The following is a 20,740-nucleotide window of genomic DNA, read 5'->3' as shown; positions in this document are numbered from 1 at the left end:
TTCACAGGTCGCAGGATATTATTTTGCCTACCTTCTGTGTGAATCCAAGTTGTGGAAAAGAGAGGATTTTTTCACTCGTTAGATGTGTTCTGGAATACTTAAACAGAGCTGCAGATGTCAGGAAGACAGATTCCTTATCTGTTTTATTTCAGGGAAAACTGTAGGTCAGAGAGCTTCTAAATCTACTATAGCTAATTGGATTAGGTTAGCTATTATAGAAGCTTTCACAGTTATGGGAAGTGAGGCTCCTGCCTCATTTAAAGCTCACTTTTCTAGAGCTAGGGCAGCTTCTTGGGCTAATAATGTAGGGGCTTCGCCTGAGCAAATATGTAAAGCAGCAACGTGGTCAAGCTTTTCTACGTTCATCTGTCATTACCGAATTGATGCAATGTCTGCACACGACCAGGCGGTTGGTAGAAACGTTCTCCAAGCGGTGGTCCCACCCTGAGGTTGTATTACTTGTTAATCGTCTCACCTTTGCCCTGAAGGATTGTGGGGAAAAAGCAGAGTTAGTACCTGCTAACGATGTTTTCAACAATCCTTCAGGGCAACGATCCCACCCGGGTGTTAATTGTCTGTGTCTGATAGTTGCACGGTTATGGGTTAGTGGAATGTTCACCTGTCGGGTACTTGGCTAAACGCACTGAGGGTGGACTAACCATGTGACTTTTTTATAGGGGAAGTGCTGTCTTTTCCTGTTCCTGGGAGGAGCTACGTCTCACCTTTGCCCTGAAGGATTGTTGAAAACATCGTTAGCAGGTACTAACTCAGCTTTTTTTTTTTCACTTCACTGTCACGTTAAGATACTAATCTTATTTGCAGTAAAGTAAAAAGTCACATCACTGCCTCGAACACCCTATAAGTTAAACCCTTCCAGAATTGGATTATTGTTAAAGGGAACCAGAGAGGATGCAATATACATACCTGGGGCTTCCTCCAGCCCCATACGCACGGATCGCTCCCACGTCGCACTCCTCCGCTGCCTGCATCAGCCGCCACCGGGTCCCGTCATTGCCGCGAGTCGGCAAGTCGGCCGGCGGACGCGGCCAATTCTCCGCATCACAGGGTGCTCTCCCCATACAGATACGCATGTGGCTTTTAACTGCGCAGCCGCATGCGTACATGTATGGAGGGAGCCCCTGTGATGCGGACAATTGGCCGCGTCCGCCGGAAGTGACGGGTCCGGTACCGGCGGATCCAGGAAGCTGAGGATGGCGGCGTGGGAGCGATTCAGGCTTATGGGGCTGGAAGAAGCCCCCGGTATGTATAAAATCTGTTTCTTTTTTCACCCCCCGTTCCTCTCTGGTTCCCTTTAAGGAGGAGTTCCAGCATATTGCTTGACACTTTGTTATGCATGACTGCACAATTTCTGTTTTATGCATCTCCATAGTAAATGGCAAAAGTGATCCGCTGAAAATAATTCAACCAGGCGGATTGCTATTCAGTTGCATTGTTTGGTGCAGAGGACAAGTGATGCCTGCTCTGTTAAGCAGAATGATTACATATTTTAGGTAATCAAATTATAACCTGTAGATGTAGCTACTTCCATTCACTGTTATGTTTGCTGTTCCTCTTCAATTTTTTTTATACATACTTGCATTTCTTGCCTAAGGTAGGTTTTTTTCAGTGCTTTCCTTCTCAAGCTTTCTAACTTATTCCTTTGTGGAATGCTGCCGTGAAAGGACAAATTTAGTGAGAAGACTATGCCCTTTTCATTTCCTCTTAAACAATACCATTTGTCCGACAGCCCTGCTGATCTATTTGGCTGCAGCAGTGTCTGAATAACACCAGAAACAAGCATGCAGCTAATCTTGTCAGATTTGACAATATCGAAAGCATCTGATCTGCTGCATGCTTGTTCAGGGTATATGGCTAAAAGTATTAGGGCTAGTTTTCACTATAGCGAATCCGCATGCAGGCACCGCATGCGGATTCGCATAGTCAATACAAGTGGATGGGATAGTTTCCACTTGTGCGGGTGCGTTTTTGCGTGCGGGGGAAATCTGCACGGCAGAGCCGTCAGATTTCGCGTGCGGCAGGAATGCGGGCGATTCAGGGAAATCGCATGCGGCTTTGTCATGCGGATCTCCCCGCGATTTCGCATGAAATGCAATGGAACTTTGCACAGGCAGTGACATGGTTAAATTCGCCTGGCTCCTTGCCATGCGAAATCGCATGCAAAATCGCGGGGAAATCCGCATGCGGAAACGCATCCGCATGCGATTTCGTCCGCGGTGGAATCCAGGCGATTCCGCACCGCAACAGTGGAAACGAGCCCTTAGAGGTAAAGGATCAGCTGAACAATCAGGCAACTGGTATTGTTTAAAAGGAAATGAGTATGGCTGCCTCCATATCTCTCTCACTTCATTTGTCCTTTGACATGTCATGGGAAGGTGATATGAGAGCATCTGAATATTATAGTAACTAGGAAAAGGCTGCAGTTTCCATTGTGTGCAGTAAGGACAATCTGAGAATGGTTAAAGGAACACTATCAAACCAAGTTTTCTAAAATGACAATGTACAAATAAGGTCTAAGTAGCTGTGTAAACCTAGTCCAAACCCTGTCACTTCTGTCAGATCTCTACTACCTACTGTGACAGCAACATAGGAGAAAAGTAATGTATGGCTCATTTTTACTCTGGAAAAAATAGACTTATTTGTATATGTTTGCACATATTTAAAATTTTACAGTTTTTCGCTGTAGTACTCCTTTAATCGATAGTGTTCCTTTAGATACTGTTTCCTACAGTAGAAATTTGTCTGCCAGTTGTGTGTATATGTTATGGCCAGAACCAGAAGCCTGGCCACTTTCGGTTCTGGCCTGCCAACAGCCAAAGTGGCTGGGCTACTCCGGCCAATATTGGAAACTAATTGCAGCTGGCAGAGGGAACAGAATTTTTGTCTGGTTTTGACTCCTCCCTCTGGCCCTTCCTCTCACGTCTGTCTGCAGGGAGGAAATAAGCATGGCAGCTCATCCAGTGTGCCTGTGCTCTTTCGCTCCCCGGTGTGTAAGCGCGCACGAACGTGCACCTCCATGGGCTAATATTGCAGCTTGTGTTTCCTGTGTTCGCTGCCATAACACAGGCTGCAACGAAAGCCAGAGACATCACACCCGTGCGCACACACACAGCAGGGAGGAGGAGAGTGCCGGCACAGGCTGCCTTGTAATTTGTAATTTCCTCCCTGCAGGTGTAAGAGGACAACATGCCACCTCTTCTCGCATTGGCTGCAGACGCCCAGCCACTTAAGGCATTGGCCGGCCGGATCCTTTGTTGCCATCATTGGGATCTGGCCGTCACCTATACACCTGACCGTTCTGGCCACATTTTCTCAGTTGATGTCAAACTAGTCTTGTGGAATCATTATTGTACATACAGTCTTGCAAACTGGAGTCATCCAACTCAAGTATATAGGATTTTATTTAAGGCGAAACTTACCCAAAACTTTGATGTTTTGCTTGGAATCTGACATCTTTGAATCCCATTACTAGCTTCTTATTTCTTTGTTGAATTGGTAATGTAAACTATCCCCATGAGCATAATTACCAGGGATTCCGCTTAGTGCTGAATGAACATATACCGGTAATTGGGGATTTCAACAGTGAGTGACAAGTTTGCTACAGCCATTGCACAACGAAAGGACTCATCAGTTCTTCATCACATACATGTCACTGTGGCAGGAAGCCTAAAAATAAGACGCCATTACTCCCGGACCACTGTTTCTGTAGGTACTGTCATTCATCAGCGTAATGCAGAACGTGTGTGAGATATACTGTATACATGTTCTTAGATATACATGGACTCACTACAGCTTTTAGATTTGGATAGAAAATGACATGGCTTAATGGCAAACAGACTTAATAAATATTGTAATGTGTATATCCTTTATGGGCATAAGAATTCTAAGCCAATATGGGTAAGTTAAAATGTTTTAGACATGATTCATACAAAGAATGCATTTAGGGCCCAGAGAATGAGGGGGACTGTATCTGCATTACCAACATATTAGGACTCTTATTCAATTCACTTTTTCTAATGACTTTTCTCCTAAGGAGATGTGGTTTTTCAACTTCTTCTCTTTAATGTAACTTTTCAGAACTTTGCAATTGAAAAAGTGGCAAAAAGCAGGTGAAAAGGTGTTATTGATATTCTTTTATTAACAAGGTGGGAAAATTTCACCTTGTAGAAAACGCTAATTACATATGGGCCTAGGAGTATATTACCCACTTCAGGACCACAGGTTTTTTTCCCCTTCAGGACCAGAGCAATTTTCACATCACACGCCTCCCATTCATTCACCAATAACTTTATTGCTACTTATCACACTGAAATGATCTCTCTCTCGATCTCTCTCGATCTCTCTCTCTCTATCTATCTATCTATCTATCTATCTATATATATATATATATATATATATGTGTATATATATATATATATATATATATATATATATATATATATATATATATATATATATATATATATATATATAATGTATATATGTATATATAATTTTTTTTTGGGCGGGACAAACTAGGCGTTCTTTGGTCAGTACTTTTTGCTAAAAATTATTTTATTTATATGCATTTTGCATGGAAATGCATTTGAGCCCCAGTCACCCAATGACCGACTGTAGCAGGTTTTAAAGAGACTCTGTAACATCAAACACATCCCCTGGGGGGTACTCACCTCGGGTGGGGGAAACCTCGGGATCCTAATGGGGCTTCCCACGCCGTCCACTGTCCCACGGGGGTCTCGCTGCAGCCCTCCGAACAGCCGGCAAAAGACCCGACTGTCAATTCAATATTTACCTTTGCTGACTCCAGCGGGGGCGCTGTGGCTGCTTTCGACTCCAAAGTAGACGGAAATACCCGATCTCAGTCGGGTCCGCTCTACTGCGCAGGCGGCGGAGAGTTGCGCCTACGCAGTAGAGCAGACCCGACGGCGATCGGGTATTTCTGCCTACTTCGGAGCCGACAGCCGTCAGAGCGCCTGCGCAGGAGCCGGGAAGGTGAATATTGACGTCACCGCTGTACGGAGGGCTGCAGCGAGACCCCTGAGGGACGGAGGATGGCGTGGGAAGCCTCATTTGGATCCTGAGGCTTCCCCCACCGAAGGTGAGTGCCCCCCAGGGGACGTTTTGACGTTACAGATTCTCTTTAAGGCATCTGCCATTAACCGTGTAAGAATGGCAGCAATTTAAATATTTCCCTTTTAAACTCAATGGGCCATATGCAATTCACTTTTTCACCTGAGTTTTCTCCTAGGTGTTATTTTCAAACTTGTTAGTAAAGTGCCTTTTAAATTACCAGCCAGCATAAAAAATACTCAAAATAATTTTGATACTATTTCTTCACCTTCTTTGTGGTACTTTTTCCATTGCAAAGTGCTTAAAAGTTAATCTAAATTGAAGATGAAAAATAATCTCCTTGGAGAAAACTCAGGTGAAAAAGTGAATTGCATATGGCCCAATAGGTGAATTTTAATTGGCGGTTTTAGGCTCCACCCACTTTCCTGAATATTAATCCCAGTGACCAACTGTGCCAAGTTTGGGGACTCTGGTTTTATTAATTTGAATGGCCGCCTTTTACATTTTCCCTTTGATGTGAATGGGTGAACTCTGATTGCCTTTTTGTTGTTCTGCCCAAGTGTGCAGGGGGACAATTTTGAGTAATCATTATTTATTTTTGTAAACTAGTTATAATAAATTATGACTCAGAGCATCACGAAAAACCAACAAATGCTGTCTGATATTACAAACAAAATAGAATCGCCTTTCCTTTAAAATCCTTATTCAGGGTTAAACTCCTGCCTTGATCTCCCCTGAGAAAAGACAGTTCGGTACTATTCCATGGGCGCTTGTGATTGATTGATTGAAAGGCTGCTTACCGTGTCAGATATAATGGTGACTGTGAACTGCTGGTAGCCAGGGCCTGTGAACAACGTGATTTCATTTATCTACATTAATCTAGCTAGCTCCTGTGTCCATGTCTTATGAAATATGACAGCTTTGATGTGATAGATGGTAGATGTGTCATGGTTCACTTGACACCTCAGAGGATTTCGTTTCCAAGCATTTCTTTCCAAAATGCATGTGTTTATACCATTGCTTGACCACAGTGTGTTAGCACAGATGTTGTTTTTATGCTACACAAGTTTCCTGTACATTTCTGGGCTCAAGAAAAATATTTAAATTGGGCCCACCACTAATTTACCAATTTGAAGGTTTAAAGGTTGCTGCAGAGCTGCCCAGCTACTGACCACAGAAGATCATGGACATCCAAACCTCTGTCACCAGATCACATTCTAATGGTGGCTGTGAAGTATAAGAGGACACTCCTCCAGAACTATATTAGCCAAAGTATAAGAAGTTATTTGCTAAACTTCACTAGCCACACTGTGAAAGGTGACTATTTTACTGATGCAGTGGTTATAATTTAAACCTTGGTGAGCTGAAGCAACTGCAAACCTATCATGCTGCTAATTATCCCATATCATATTTCTAAATGTGTGGGTTTACCAAGGCTGTGTAGTTAGTACAAAAATCATCCTAATCCTCCGTTTATGATGTCTCCAACTTCGACTCCAGGTACTCAAAATTGTTTTGACTCTGACTCCTTAGTCTAATTTTTACAAAGGCTATGGATTTTGTTCAAAAATCATCCTTTTCCACAGTTTAATTAAACCTCTGACTTCAGGTACCCAAAATTGCTCTGACTCCTCGACTCCACAGCCCTGGGTTCACGTAGCATTTGAAATCTAGATTATACAATAATGCTCCATTATGTAAATTAAAATTTTGAAACCTCTTTACAAACCAGGTCGTCAAACCATAGTGGGTTTGATGACCTAGAACCTGGATGTTACTCTGTGTAGTCAGTGAGATAAACTGATCTATTCGAGTGTATTCAGTGATGAATATGATATGAATATTATATAAAATATACAATCTCTGCTCGACTCACTGCATGAAGTTGCCACACGTTTGGCCCTAAAACTCAACAAATGAGAACATTCACGTTGTCATTGGTTGACTTGTTAGAATGATCAGTAGTTTTCAGAAGCACAGACTTTATAAGTAATATGAGAAATACAACTTTTCCTGCTCTTTGCATAGCTACCAATGGCAGCCACCATAAGGGATGATCACCAGTATGCAAATGTTTCCAAGTTGATGCAAATTTATGCAAATACTTATGCAAATACCGTATATACTCGCATACAAGTCGAATTTTTGACCCCCGAAAAGTGGGTCAAAAGTTGGGGGGTCGGCTTGTATGCGAGTCGTGGTCTGCGCATTCCACCTCTCCAGCCCACCCTCCCCCGCTCCCCACCCCCCGCGGCCACCGCTGCTTTTACCTTAGCTGTCGCCGCTTCTTCTATTCCCCTCCTCTCCGGCTCCCTAATTCACAGCAGCGCTCTTAACGGCGGCTGCAGTAGAGAGAGAGCGGTTCCCATAGCAACCGCCGCTACAGGAAGCCGCGCTCTCTGCGGGTGTGGTTGGGTGAGGTGGGGGGCACTACCTACCTATACTGGGCACTATACTAGCTATACTGGGGCACTGTACTAGCTATACTGGGCACTATACCAGCCAGTGTTCTCCCCAGAGCCATTTACCAGGGGGGGCCGCCCGGCTGATCTCCCCCGAGCGCCCGGGTAAAGTTATCCCGTTCTGTGCAGCTCATTAGTGAGCAGCGGCGGCTGTATCATTGCAGCCAGCCACTGTCACTCAGGGACGCTGCCTCCGCCCTCCTCCTCAGCTCCCGTCTGTTGTGTGGAGGGGCGGGGAATGCAGGTGACGTCACACGCAGCTTAGCTGAGCAGGAGATGGCAGAGGAAGTGTGGCTCAGTTCTCTGTGGAATGATTAGCCAGACGCTCTGTTCCTCCTCTCGCTGTATTCATCCTGCTTCCAGCCGCTGTGTGTTTGTGTGTATGAGAGTTTCGCTGGCTTCTGCTAATGGAGGAGGGGGGTATCTAATTCAGCCCCAGCCAGCTAGAACTTCAAGATGCTTAACCCTTTCACCCCCCTGATTATCCTGTCCTGTGACTGTCTCTGATTCTTACCAGACTAGACTGGTCTGAGGGGGGAGAGTGAGACGCTGTACTGACAGCCACGGACTCCTACAGGGCAAAGGCAGGCAGCGAGTGATTGATGCACCCTGGCCCCTTGACAGCCACATAGCCAGCAATATCCCTTGCAACTGAGTGTCATTAGAACTAGCGGCCAGGTTTGAAAATGAAACTAAGATTTTTTTGCCCATGTTTCCTATATACATGGGTGGTGTAAGAGGGGATATCTGTTGCCATAGCATATTGATAAGCTGCCTGCTTATTAATATCATGCTATGGCCCAGAAATTCTTTTTCACACTGGGACCACCCATGTATATAGGAAAAGCTGCTAGTTTCATTGTCAAATCAGCAGAAGGGTAGATAAAACTTTAAAGACACTTTACCTGTTTTAGAAAAATGGCCAGCTACTTACCTGGGGCTTCTTCCAGCCTCTTAAATTGTTCTAATCCCTTGCAGTAATTTCGTGCTGCTGCTGCTTTATTCCTCTGTGACTTCCCTCTGAACGCTGCATGCGTGGCCATGACGTGTCATTCGCCTCTCCCATCACGTTCCCATGGCTGGTAGCGTTCTGCACTTCAAGGTAGCTAAAAATTGCTATTGTGCATCGGCAAAGTGCTCTTGGCCACAGCAGCACGATCGTGTTTGTGCGAGGCTGAGGAACAGAGCAGTGTGGAACGGCGATGAGGGCAGCAGGAGGACTTTAAGGGGCTAGAAGAAGCCCATAACTAGCCTAATTTTTCTTCAATTAAGTATACCTTTAAGAGATTCCAGTACAGAGCCTTTTTGGGGGGGGGGGGGGGGGGGGGGATGGGGGCCCGGTGGCAATAATGAAAACCTGAAATTACAGAGCAGTGAGGTAAACTACCGCAAATGTCAGCAAATGTCAATTCATGAAAACTAGAACAAGTGTTAAAGAGAACCAGGGACGTTAGGCAAAAATGTTTATACATACCTGGGGCTTCCTCCAGCCCCATAAGCCTGGATCGCTCCCATGCCGCCGTTCTCCGCTGCCTCTATTGGCTGGGAAGCCCCAGGTATGTATAAAAGCTTTTCCTATTTTTTAATTTGCTTCGTCTCTGGTTCTCTTTAATTCCCACAGTAATTATCGACACCTCTGGTGTGGTCTTAACTATACGAAGTCTATGTGAGTCTGTGCTGGAGCCGTGACTCAACCAAGCAGAGGCAGCTGTAACTGACAGGAGCACAGAGCCAATAGAAACATCCCGTTATCAGTAAAGTCTGAATGTTGTAATCTGATAGGACCCGCAGCCTTTGCTGGCGTGACAAGCTTTTAAACCCCCCAGGCAGCAGCAGAGCGATATCTGAAACAAGCCAGGCATCCCCTGAATGCTGTGTGGCTGTTTTAACCTCTTGGGTACCTGTTAGAAGCTAGTGGGGAAAATCACCCAAGCAGGGCTGTCAGGAACCGGCCCGCGGCACGCCTGCGTATACGGTTCCCGACTGCGGGTTTGACCAGATCAAGCGGGGAGCAGCCTTATTCAAGCTACAGACAAGGCTGGGACCCCTCAAACGCTCCTTACTGCCACCACTAGCTGTTGCTAGACACATCCACTCAGCTGTCGAGTGCTCAACACGCAATCTACGTTTTCGTATTTGGGTCAGTTTTGCGCTTTAGGCCGAATACGAGAACGCCACGCACACCCACACAGTTGCAATCTACACTGTAGTGAAGTAAAACTAACAGTCGTTCCGAACGATACTGTTAGCCACTCTGCTGTCGAGCTACTCGCACTGGCGTTTTCGTACGTTGGGTCAGCTGCGCGTTTTGGGCCAACGTATGACAAACGCCCCACACACCATGCAATTACAATCTCATACGGTAGTGTCGCTCAATCATACAATTAGGCATGAATTTATACAAGGTTACACTTCAGTCTCTTCTAGGCTATGAGAGTTACCGTATATACTCGCATATAAGCCGACCCGCATATAAGCCGAGGTACCTACTTTTCTCTCACAAATCAGGAAAAAGTCATTGACTCGCATATAAGTCTCCTCCCCAGTATAGCCCCCTCCACAGTATAAATAGCCAAATGTACCCCCACAATGAAGCACCCCCAGATCCAATTTAAATAGCCAGATGTGCCCCTAGTATGAGGTGGCCCATTCTCCCTGTAGCCATATGTGCCCCCAGTAGGCTGCCCCCTCTCCATACCCAGCACCATTCTGATCATTACAAGCTATGTACCTTATAGTGACTGACACAGACTTATGCAGGACACGTGCACATTATTCAAAAAGTATGTACATATTGTAACCTAAACCAATAAAGTGCAATATGCAATCCATGAATGTGATCTAATTTGCAATAGGAAAAAAATGCATGAGAAAATTCAATAAACAATACATCATACACTATGCAACCAGGCTGTCATAAATCAGAAAGCGTCAAGTGCAGTATATATAGGAAATTGTGCAAAACAAAGACTGCAGCGACAGCCAAAGAAAAATGGATGTCCAGAAGTGTAACCAATGAATAAAGTGCCAAGTGTAAGTGGAAAAAGAGAGAAAGAAACACATGCAGCAGCAGCAGTAAAGAGTTAATGAAAAGATTGTGCACTCTGTGCAGAGCACAGTGAAAGTGAGTGTTGCCGAGCAGACAAGGCTGCTGAATGACTGAGATATAAAGCAGAACAGGGAGGGCAAGCGTGTGCAGCAATAAATCACCAAATCTGGACGGAAGCTGTTCTGCTGTTCTCTGTTCCACGATCCATTCAGCTGTTCACCTCTGCTCCGTGTCGGCCATCTGATCAGCTGTTTACTTTGCTCTATTCCCATGTAAATAGCTGTTCTCCCCTGCACTGTGTGGCTATGTGATCATCTGTAATCTCTGCACCGTGAGGCCTTGTAATTAGCTGTTCTCCCCTGCATCGTGCTGCCATGTGATCAGCTATTCTTCTCTGTACTGTCCGGCCAGCCAGCCACGTGTTCAGCTGTTTCCCTCTGCTCTGTTTGGTCATGTGATCAGCATTTCCCCTCTGCTCTGTTCGGCCATCCAATCATTTGTTCTCCTCCCTCCTGCTAACCAATCCAGTAAGCTCTCCCCGCCTGCCATCCACTGCGGGGAAGCATGTTGCTCGCATTACCGCTGCACTCCTTTCCGATCATCTCTTCACTCAGGGGCACAGGATCGGGTAAATCAATACATTTGTGCGCACTGACACTGCCACAGCAAGAAGGTGACTCGCATAGAAGCCGAAGGGGGGACTTTTGAGCACATATTTTGTACTGAAAAATTCGGCTTCTATGCGAGTATATACGGTAGTTTAGTACAGCAGAAGTCAATCTTCTTAAATAACAATTTAATATTCCAGAAAAAACATGGAACAATGCAGAAATTAATATATACAAAAGATTTACAAAAAAAAAACAAAGTAAAAAAGTTACAAAGTAAAAGTTACGAGATGCACACAAAGCGATTTGCAAAATAAAAGGGAAATAAACGTACCAGCGTATCGATCTGGGCGTTGTTGCGGGAGTACGCACTTTCTGGTCAGGAACCAGGTTTGTTCTAGCCGTGTGCTATCTCCAAGAACTACGATTTGTGACGGTCCCAGGCTGGGATTATATAGTCCCCTGGATGGCCTGAGGCCACTCACATGTCCATATCCAGGAATAATTCAATTACCTACATAACGCGCGTCATATCCTTTCCTGTATATACAACTTCATAGCTTTCCTGTCTCAGTTTTCAGATCATCAAAAAGGACCCCCCCCCCGCTCCAGGTGACAATTGATTAAGGCTTCCTCAACATTCCAGCAGGTAAAAGTCTATACATTAAAAGATTGTAGTTTGGGTGAAGCTTCCTGGCTGTCATGTAAATTTCAAACCTTCCTGTGTCAGCTTCCCCTGTCCCCAAGACTCTGGTAGTCTTCCTTTGTATAATGGGACAATGGCTGACTCCAGAGTTCAAAAGCCATGCCGACCAGCCTATTCTTCCTCAATTGGCAGCTAATTAGCAGTACCCTGCTACCCCACCTGGGACAGCAGATCAAAGGTGACTGCTAGTGGCCTAATGAGCCACTTCCTTGCCCCAGGCTAGCACCCAAGGTAACAGCTTCCTCCTAGTAGACATACACGTGACACAGCAGACAGGAAAATGAAGAAATATTATCCTTACATCATAAGCACTCCAGTATATCACCACAAGGGCATGTGTAAAGTTTCTTGGAAGTTAATCTAAGCTGTGGCAATTAAATCAGGGCTGTAGAGTGTGATTTGAGGAGTCGGAGCAATTTTAGGTACCCGCAGTTGGAGTCAGTGGTTTCATAAACTGAGGAGTCTGATGATTTCTGTACCAAATCCACAGCCCTGGTAAGTTTTTTTTTTTTTTTTTTTTTTTTTTTTTTTTTTTTTTTTTTTTTTTTTTTTTTTTTTGACTAAGCTGTCGGAGCCATTTTGGATACCTGGAGTTGGAGTCAGTAGTTTCATAAACGTTGGATTCAGATGATTTTTGTACCGACTCCACAGCCCTGAATTAAATAGAATATTAAAGACTAATAGACTGATTCAGAGCAAGCAGAGGCAGTATAACAAAACCTGTACAGTACATCGGAAGAAATGTCGGGATGCCTTGCAATTCCCTGGAACTGCTTGTAACAAGCTGTTACTGCAAAGCTTTTTGTCAATGGGCTTGGGTAATTTGCCGCAGTTCTACTGCACCTGTTAAAATCTTCATGAATTAGCTCACAAAATTCTAAAATGCCGAATGCGGTATTTTCCCCAACTAGATTTTTTTTTTTTTTTTTTTTACCACAGAGCCTTTTATCTTATTTTGAATCGCGAGTGAAAATAAATTGTATTATCTGTAAATGGCATCAACTTTTCTAAAACATAACACATGATTTGGTAATCTTAACATACTCTCTATTCCTTCCTATATGTGAAGTTGGGATGGGGGGTATACCTGCTTTAAAAAGACCGGTAATGTTTTTCCTTCTCGGGTGTGTATATATAGAGCTTCATGATGGCTTACACGTGTAATCTCACAAATATTCTACATCTCAAGATCAGAATGATGTCCAGGCATATAATGATATCCCAAAGAGCAATAAAGATTTCCTTTAGAATTAGACAATTATGTGTACATTCTTGCCTGCGTATAACATTATAACCTTTTTTTAAATATCACATTTTTATAGTTGGCAGAAGTCTAGGTCTTTTTCTGTATAGAATGGCGACATAAAAGTTTTTATTATGACCATTTTTGTTTTACAGTCTGCACTAAAGGGACTAGGAGGAACGTCTCTGTAATTAAAGTGAGCTATAGTGAAGTCTTCCATCTAGAGGCAGACTTGCCTATAATCTTTACCAAGTAAGAAATTAGTAAGCTGCTTGATCTGTCTGCTACTGGTACAGGGGATGAGGGGGATTACTATCCATACATATGAGAACAATGCCAGGATACTAATCTAAATCCATTAATAACACAAACACACATTACTAAAGCTTTGCCATAATTAACTACTATCTTCTAGATGCTTTGCCAAACAGGTGCCTGGTAGACCAATAAAGGATCAAACTAGCATTTCTCATTCTCTTGTTTTGTGTATTTGGGGTCTGCATTTGCATTTTTGCTTTAGAAAGAGCAAGAAACTACTTTTTTTTTTTACCTACTTTTTTTCGCAATAGTGATCCTTTATAAAAAATTTTTTTAGGTATCTGGTTTAACTGCTTGTTCATGTCGGGGTAACTGAAGAGTTTACAATGGTATTACTGTTTTTTTGGGGGGGGGGTTTTGCCATTTTTACATATTCCAGTGTAGTCTTCTTGGTTGTGTAACTTATGTTCCCTATCTTGTACTGCACCATACATGCTCTATCAGGTTTGTGTTGCAGCGTATATAGGCAGTAAATGACATGAATATTCATGTAATCCTAGAACAGTTCAGATCAGCTCATATTACTGTGTGGAGCTTATGTTCTAATGAGGTAACACTCCAGTATACTTCTGCAACATTGCTTTGATCTTGGCATCACAGCCTTCTTGCAGAAAATCATTGGTGACTACAGACAAAATTCCAACAGATGTTAAATGCAGTGTTACGGACAGTCCATGGAAAAAACAAAACTTAAAATAGTGACGAGTCTAAATACTGGGTAAAGTTCTGCAGAAAATGTCGGCAAATATAGCAACATTTATAATGAAATAACTACAAATGTCTTTTCTGTGCTCACATCATTATCCGTTTTATTCAACCCCCAAGTGACATTCATTCTTAGTACTTAGTACAACATCCTTTTCCAGTTATAACAGCTTTTAATCATGACACAAGTGTCTTGCAGCAATTTACGGGTATGTTAGCCCATTCTTCATGGGCAAAAGCCTCCAGTTCAGTCACATTCTTAGGCTTGCGCGCTGCAACTGCTTTCTTTAAGTCCCACCAGAGGTTCTCAATCGGATTTAAGTCTGGTGACTGCGATGGCCACTCCATAATGTTCCAGCCTTTAATCTGCAACCATGCTCTAGTGCAGAGGTTCTCAACGTGTGGTACGCGTACCCCAGGGGGTACTTCTGATGGTTCCAGGGGGTACTCGGGCTTGATATACTTAACCAAGAATAACAAATTTAGAGTTTTAGAAAAATGATTAATCCTATTTAAACAACACTAAATTAGTATTTTAGTTAATTAAAAGCAGTAGTAAATGCTTGGAAATAGTTTCAAACCAATTATCATGTATTATGATTAACTATATATTTGTCAAGGGGTACTTGTGATAATGTTTATTATGCTAGGGGGTACTTGGTGAGTTCAGGGTTTTAAAAGGGGTACATACCAATAAAATGTTGAGAAACACTGCTCTAGTGGACTTGGAGGTATGCTTGGGATCATTGTCCTGTTGAAAGGTCCAACGTCTCCCAATCCTCAGGTTTGTGACGGACTGCATAACATTTTCTTCCAATATCTCCTGGTACTGAAGAGAATTCATGGCACCTTGCACACGCTGAAGCTTCCCTGTACCTGCAGAAGCAAAACATATTCTAAGTAATAAAGGGATTCTGCAAAATCTAAATGTAAATATCCTTCCTGTTTATTTCCCTTCTCTGTCCCCTCTGCTGTGGGAGATTTCAGTGCTATATACTAAAAAGTAAATCTGTAAACTTCAGCAGCAACTTGGTTACTGAGGTAAAGTTAACAAGTTTTGGGGAGATTTGAACCAAGCAAGCGGTGGAGTTACTGCTGCCAGTGATGAAAAAATTTCACTCATTTCCTGTTGTTCTTATGAAAGTCACCAAAATGACAGTGTGAAGACCTCTTCTGAATAGGGATATGGACAGCAAAATCAGCCTGATGGTGAGTTCACCTCCCATTCATTCGCCAATAACTTTATCACTACTTATCACAAATAATTGATCTATATCTTGTTTTTTTCCGCCACTAATTAAGTTTTCTTTGGGTAGTACATTTTGCTAAGAATAATTTTTTTTTCTAAATCCATTTTAACAGGAAGATTAAGAAAGAAATGGGAAAAAAATTCATTATTTTTTAGTTTTTGGCCATTATAGTTTAAAAGTAATACATGCTACAGTAATTAAAACTCATTTATTTTATTTGCCCATTTGTCCCGGTTATTACACCGTTTAAATTATGTCCCTACAACAATTTATGACGCCGATATTTTATTTAGAGATAAAGGTGCATTTTTCAATTTGCGTCCATCACTATTTACAAGCTTATAATTTTACTTTCTTGACATGTATATTTAAAAAGTTCAGACCCTTAGGTAACTATTTATGGTTTGTTTTTTGTTTTTTAAAATGTATTTGGGTAATTTTTGGTGTGGGAGGGAAACAGATAATTTTAAATGTAAAATAATTTAATGTAATATAAAAAAATGTATGTGGGTATAGTTTACTATTCGGCCACAAGATGGCCACAGTCAAAAAGTCCTGGAGCATACGATCACGCTACCAGGAACTACAAGGAGGCTGTGAATTTTTTATTTTTTGCAGAAATATCACGCTCTCTGAGTAGAGAGCGTCGGTTTTTCTGCGGGGGACTTAGATTGGTGAAGGGGAATTATATTTCCATTCACTGATCGTGGGGGTAACTGCAGGCAGCGGGAGCGCGATCACGTGCCCCAGGCAGCGGCAGCTGCAGACTCTATCTGGACGGATACATGCGGATTCAGATATATTCAGCATTTTTGGAGTGATATCATACGGTAAAGCATGGCCTAAAATCGCTTTCCTAAAAAAACACTTTTGTCCTTTAAAAAGCAGAGTGATCTCAAAAACATTTTTGAGGACATATTGCGAGTGTGTCCCAGGCCTTAGAAATTCAACAGATGCTCGATCATTGCCTACAGTGTCCCTAGTGAGGACAATGCTGCACAGGAGTTTTGCATATCCCATCACACTTCAGATGTCCCTCTCTGTGGTTTAAAACCTGGCCAGTGCTGATTGCTAATCCTAGGATCTCTATCGACCTCTTTACTGCAATATATTTCATTGGCAGTTACATTAATGCAGTCCTTTTTTGAAATTGTGTCAGGGTTGTTACAAATGGCTTTTACTTACAATAATGATAATTTTCAGGAACTGAAAATGATACACTTCCAAGTGAGAGGGTAATGCATATGATCTTTAGAAAATTGTATTGTTCAACTGGTAAACATTTATTTCAGGTTTGGGAAATTGCTGGCTCATAGCAGCAACCCAAGTACAGCTTTATGGGAAAACCATAAATATTCCTTCACATCTTTGGTTGGCAGCACAATCCCTCGAGGGACAGTCTGTGAGGTTTAGTGCTGTATAGATGGATCACTAGGCTAGCACCGCATTCTTTTATGCAGGGAGAGGAGGGCCCATGGAGCTGGTTGAGTGAGTAGTTGAACAATGCCCTAAGCCAAGATGATCCACCATGCTGATTGCTTGCCCAGGCACCGAGGGAGTTCAGTATTCAAACCAGATTTTCATCAGAGGTGGCTGCCTCATCTGACAACCATGTAGCATGTGCACAAGGCTTTTGCATCTGTAGTTGTGGGAATACTGGCAAGTCACAGGCTACATACCCCTGATGCGCTTCTTTGGGTTGTGTAATTATTCTTGAAACAAATTTGGCATCTTTCCACATTGAGTGTTTTTGACCTTTTTTGTTTTCATGCTCATTATTTCTTACCATGTTCTAAAAATACAGACATGATGGCATAATTGGTTCATTGTGTGAGATCGGTATGTACATGTGGTGCTGTGTTTTCCCAGATAGTGCAACTTATTAGTGTCCTCACTGTAATGGATCATTAGCCAGAAGTGTGAAAATCATGTGATCCTTGTGGTTATCTCATCATTAAGTATACATGTTCTCCACAGGCTCATTCATTAATTTTCTTTATGAACTGCTTTTGTTCTTCTCTTTAAGGTTCCTGTTTTTGTTCAGAATGGCCAACTGCAGTGTGAACACCAAGAACAAAGTCACAGTTAACAAGCCGGTTTGGGAATTCCTTAACAAAGAGACTCCATCTAAACTAAACAGACTGAGAGAAGACAGTGGCGTTCGTATTCTTATTGACGGTGAAACATCGGAGATCTATGTATTGCGGTTGTCTGTGGACAGTCACGTTCCAGCAAACACTATCTCACTGGCTAGAAAAGCTCTAAAATCTTTACTGAAAGACACTGAGAAAGAGTTGAAAAAATCCTACAAGCAGCACCAGCTGTCAGGATTCCTGTCTTACATGGATAAGAGCAACGATCATACAGGTGAACAGCACAGCCGCAGCACTTATGGTAGAAACCTGGCTGGCTTGACTGGACGGGGCATACTTGGAGGCTCCAGTGGGGGAGCCAGCAGTAGCCATGGGTCCTCTCACAGGAGAGAGGAAACGGAGGATGACAGAGAAAACCAATGCCCCATTTGCCTGGGGGAGATCCAAAATATAAAGACGTTGGAGAAGTGCCAACATTCGTTCTGTGAGGATTGTATCACCAGGGCACTGCAGGTTAAGAAAGCCTGTCCAATGTGTGGCCGTTTCTATGGGCAACTAGTGGGAAACCAACCTGAAAATGGTAGGATGTTGGTATCCAAGGACTCTGCACTATTGCTTCCTGGCTATGAGAAATATGGTACCATTATCATCCAGTATGTCTTCCCACCAGGCATCCAAGGAGTAAGTATGTTCTTTGTTCACAAACTATTACACATTTACACAGTGAAGCTAAGCCAACAGTTGTATTGTTTAAAGTGGTCTAACACCCAGCATTTCAACTTTGCTTTAAAAGATTGCTTACAGCTTATAAACTATTATGCCAGATTTTTTTTTTAGCAGAAATTCACTGAATGGATTAAACATGACATTTTAGTGCTGCATTTAGCTAGAAATGCTCCTCGTGCTTGCTTGTTTAGTTACAAATGTATCTATCTACAATGTAACAAACAAACACTGCTCTGAGAGAACAAAGAGGGCTTCCCCAGCAGGCTTTTCAAAGGTCTATTTGTATTCCAAATAAAGATACATTTTGTAACTAAAAGATAAGAACGGATGCGGATTCCTAGTTAAATCCAACACTAAAATGTCATGTTTAACCCATTCAGTGAATTTCTGCTTAAAAAAAAATCTGGCATAATAGTTTGTAAGCTGTAAGCAATCTTTTAAAGCAAAGTTGTAATGCTGGGTGTTAGACCACTTTAAGGTAGAATTCCACTAAAACCTGGTGTAAAAGAGCAAGTTAATTAAGTGGCTGTATAATGGTTATATAGGATAAAAGTACATTATTTATCCTGCCCTGCTTTGCCCCCAGTACCATGCCACCTACCATGTTCAAAAGAGCTGGCGGGTGTTTTATTTTTAGCTCCATGCATACCTTCAGCATGCTGTGACCTTGCACTGTATAGCAGTGTTACTCAAACCTGTCCTTGTGACTCTTCAACGGTGCCTGTTTTGTAGGCAACCTCACCTATGCACAGGTGGGGTAGTTAGTGTCTGGTGGATTCCATGTAGCTGAGACACTGCATAGGTAAGGTTTCCTGCAAAACATGCACCTTTGGGTAGTCATGAGGAAAGGTTTGAGAAACCCTGCTATATAGGATAGATCATGTAGATAGGATAGATCATGTAACCACTGAAATCAATCGAGAAGCTGTTTACAGCACAGCACCATCCTATTATCAAGAGGATGCTGCAGCAGGAAAATAAATTATATTTCCCATGACTTTGAAAAATAATTATATGTCAAATCCATTGTATGACCTGTGCAGAATGTCCATAATATGCCTTGTTGGTATACTGAGAATGGTGGAATGTGCATGCAACACTGCAAGTTCGGACTTTAGACCTGTCTTTTAGAAGTGGAAAGTGCTTTTTGAACGTGGAAAAAAATCGCTGAGATTTAGAACTCTACAAATAGAGATTTACAGAGATTTGTAAGTACAATAGTTGGTTTGTGCAGTTGCTTCTTAAAAGGGCACTGTGGCGAAAATGATGCTGTTCCATTATCCCCACATCATTTATTTAATATGAACAGCATAACATTTTAGCATAGAGTTTGTTTTAAAAAAAACGTGTTTTTGCTAACTCTACAGCTGACTTACAAAATGGGCAGCTCACACACTACAGACAGAGCCATGCTATGTAACTAGCTAAGTAAATAAACAGTAAATGCTAATTACTTAGCAGGCTATTTACTTAGCTAGTTACTTAGCAGGGCTCTCTCTGTAGTGTGTGAGCTGCCCTTGTTGTAAGTTAGCTGTAGAGTGTCAGCAGTAATGCTGGGAATACACGATGCGTTTTTGCGTTCGTTTTTGCCGTCGTTTTTGCTTTCGATCGATTCTACTCTCGATTCACTGCTCGATTCCCCTCTCGATTCCTTATCTTTTCTTATCAATTACATTCACTTGAATGAGGAGAATCGAAACGAAAGTAGAATCGACCAGATCCAACAGGTTGGAATTTATCTATCGAACCCATCTATCTAAAGTAAAAACTTAACGTGTATTCCCAGCATCAGGAATCAGGAATAGTTTATTTCGCCAAGCATGACTGGGTCATGCCCGGAATTGGGTTTGGCACGGTACATTTGGCTCAGAAGAGACATCAATCGATAGCATAGAGTAGCAGGAACAGAAATTTACAATTACACATGTCAGTAGCAGACGGTTACATTTGCATTTCAATTTCATTTACATTGTACATTACATTTCTTTGCATTTCCAGTTTACATACTAGAGCAGCCGTTGGCTCTGTCCGTGACAGTTCTATATGTCTTGAGGGTGCCCTGATGGGAGTATGTGGAGGGAGTTCAGGAGGCTGACAGCTGAGGGGAAGAAGGAATTACTGTGCCTAGCCGTCTTGGTGTAGATGGCCCGAAGCCTCCGTCCCAATGGCATCGGACTGAAGTAGCAGTGGCCCGGGTGAGAGGGGTCGTTAGCGATCTTCAGGGCCCTCGATCTCAGTCTTTTGTTGTGTAGGAGGGCAAGTGAGGGGAGAGATCTCCCAATGACCCTCTCCGCCGCCCTGATGACCCTCTGAAGTAGGTGCCTGTCGCTGGCGGTTGCGCCAGTGTACCAGACCAGAATGGAAGAGCAGAGGATCGACTCAATGGTAGCGGAGTAGAAATTGGTCAGAATCTCTTGGGCCATGCCAAATTTCCTCAGCTGGCGGAGGAAGTACAGTCTCTGCTGGGCTTTCCTCTGTATCGCCGTGATATT

General features: G+C 42.8%; 1 protein-coding gene across 13 annotated transcripts in view; it reads left to right on the top strand.

Moving 5' to 3' along the window:
* The window catches only part of DTX3 (deltex E3 ubiquitin ligase 3), a 223,453-nt gene that overhangs the window by 119,000 nt on the left and 83,713 nt on the right, over window positions 1-20,740 (top strand). For all 13 annotated transcript variants that reach the window (XR_011026106.1, XR_011026105.1, XR_011026104.1 and 10 more), the window contains one exon: window positions 17,456-18,203. Coding sequence is in view for 10 of the 13 variants with exons in the window: in XM_068267449.1 (XP_068123550.1) it covers window positions 17,475-18,203 (729 nt within the window). In the remaining 3 variants the exon portion in view is untranslated. The remainder of the gene's footprint in view (window positions 1-17,455; window positions 18,204-20,740) is intronic.

Source organism: Hyperolius riggenbachi, chromosome 2 (assembly GCF_040937935.1).
Source record: "Hyperolius riggenbachi isolate aHypRig1 chromosome 2, aHypRig1.pri, whole genome shotgun sequence".
Classification (NCBI taxonomy): Eukaryota; Metazoa; Chordata; class Amphibia; order Anura; family Hyperoliidae; genus Hyperolius; species Hyperolius riggenbachi.
The sequence above is the reverse complement of the archived record's forward strand: the minus strand, read 5'-3'. Positions and strand labels throughout refer to the sequence as shown.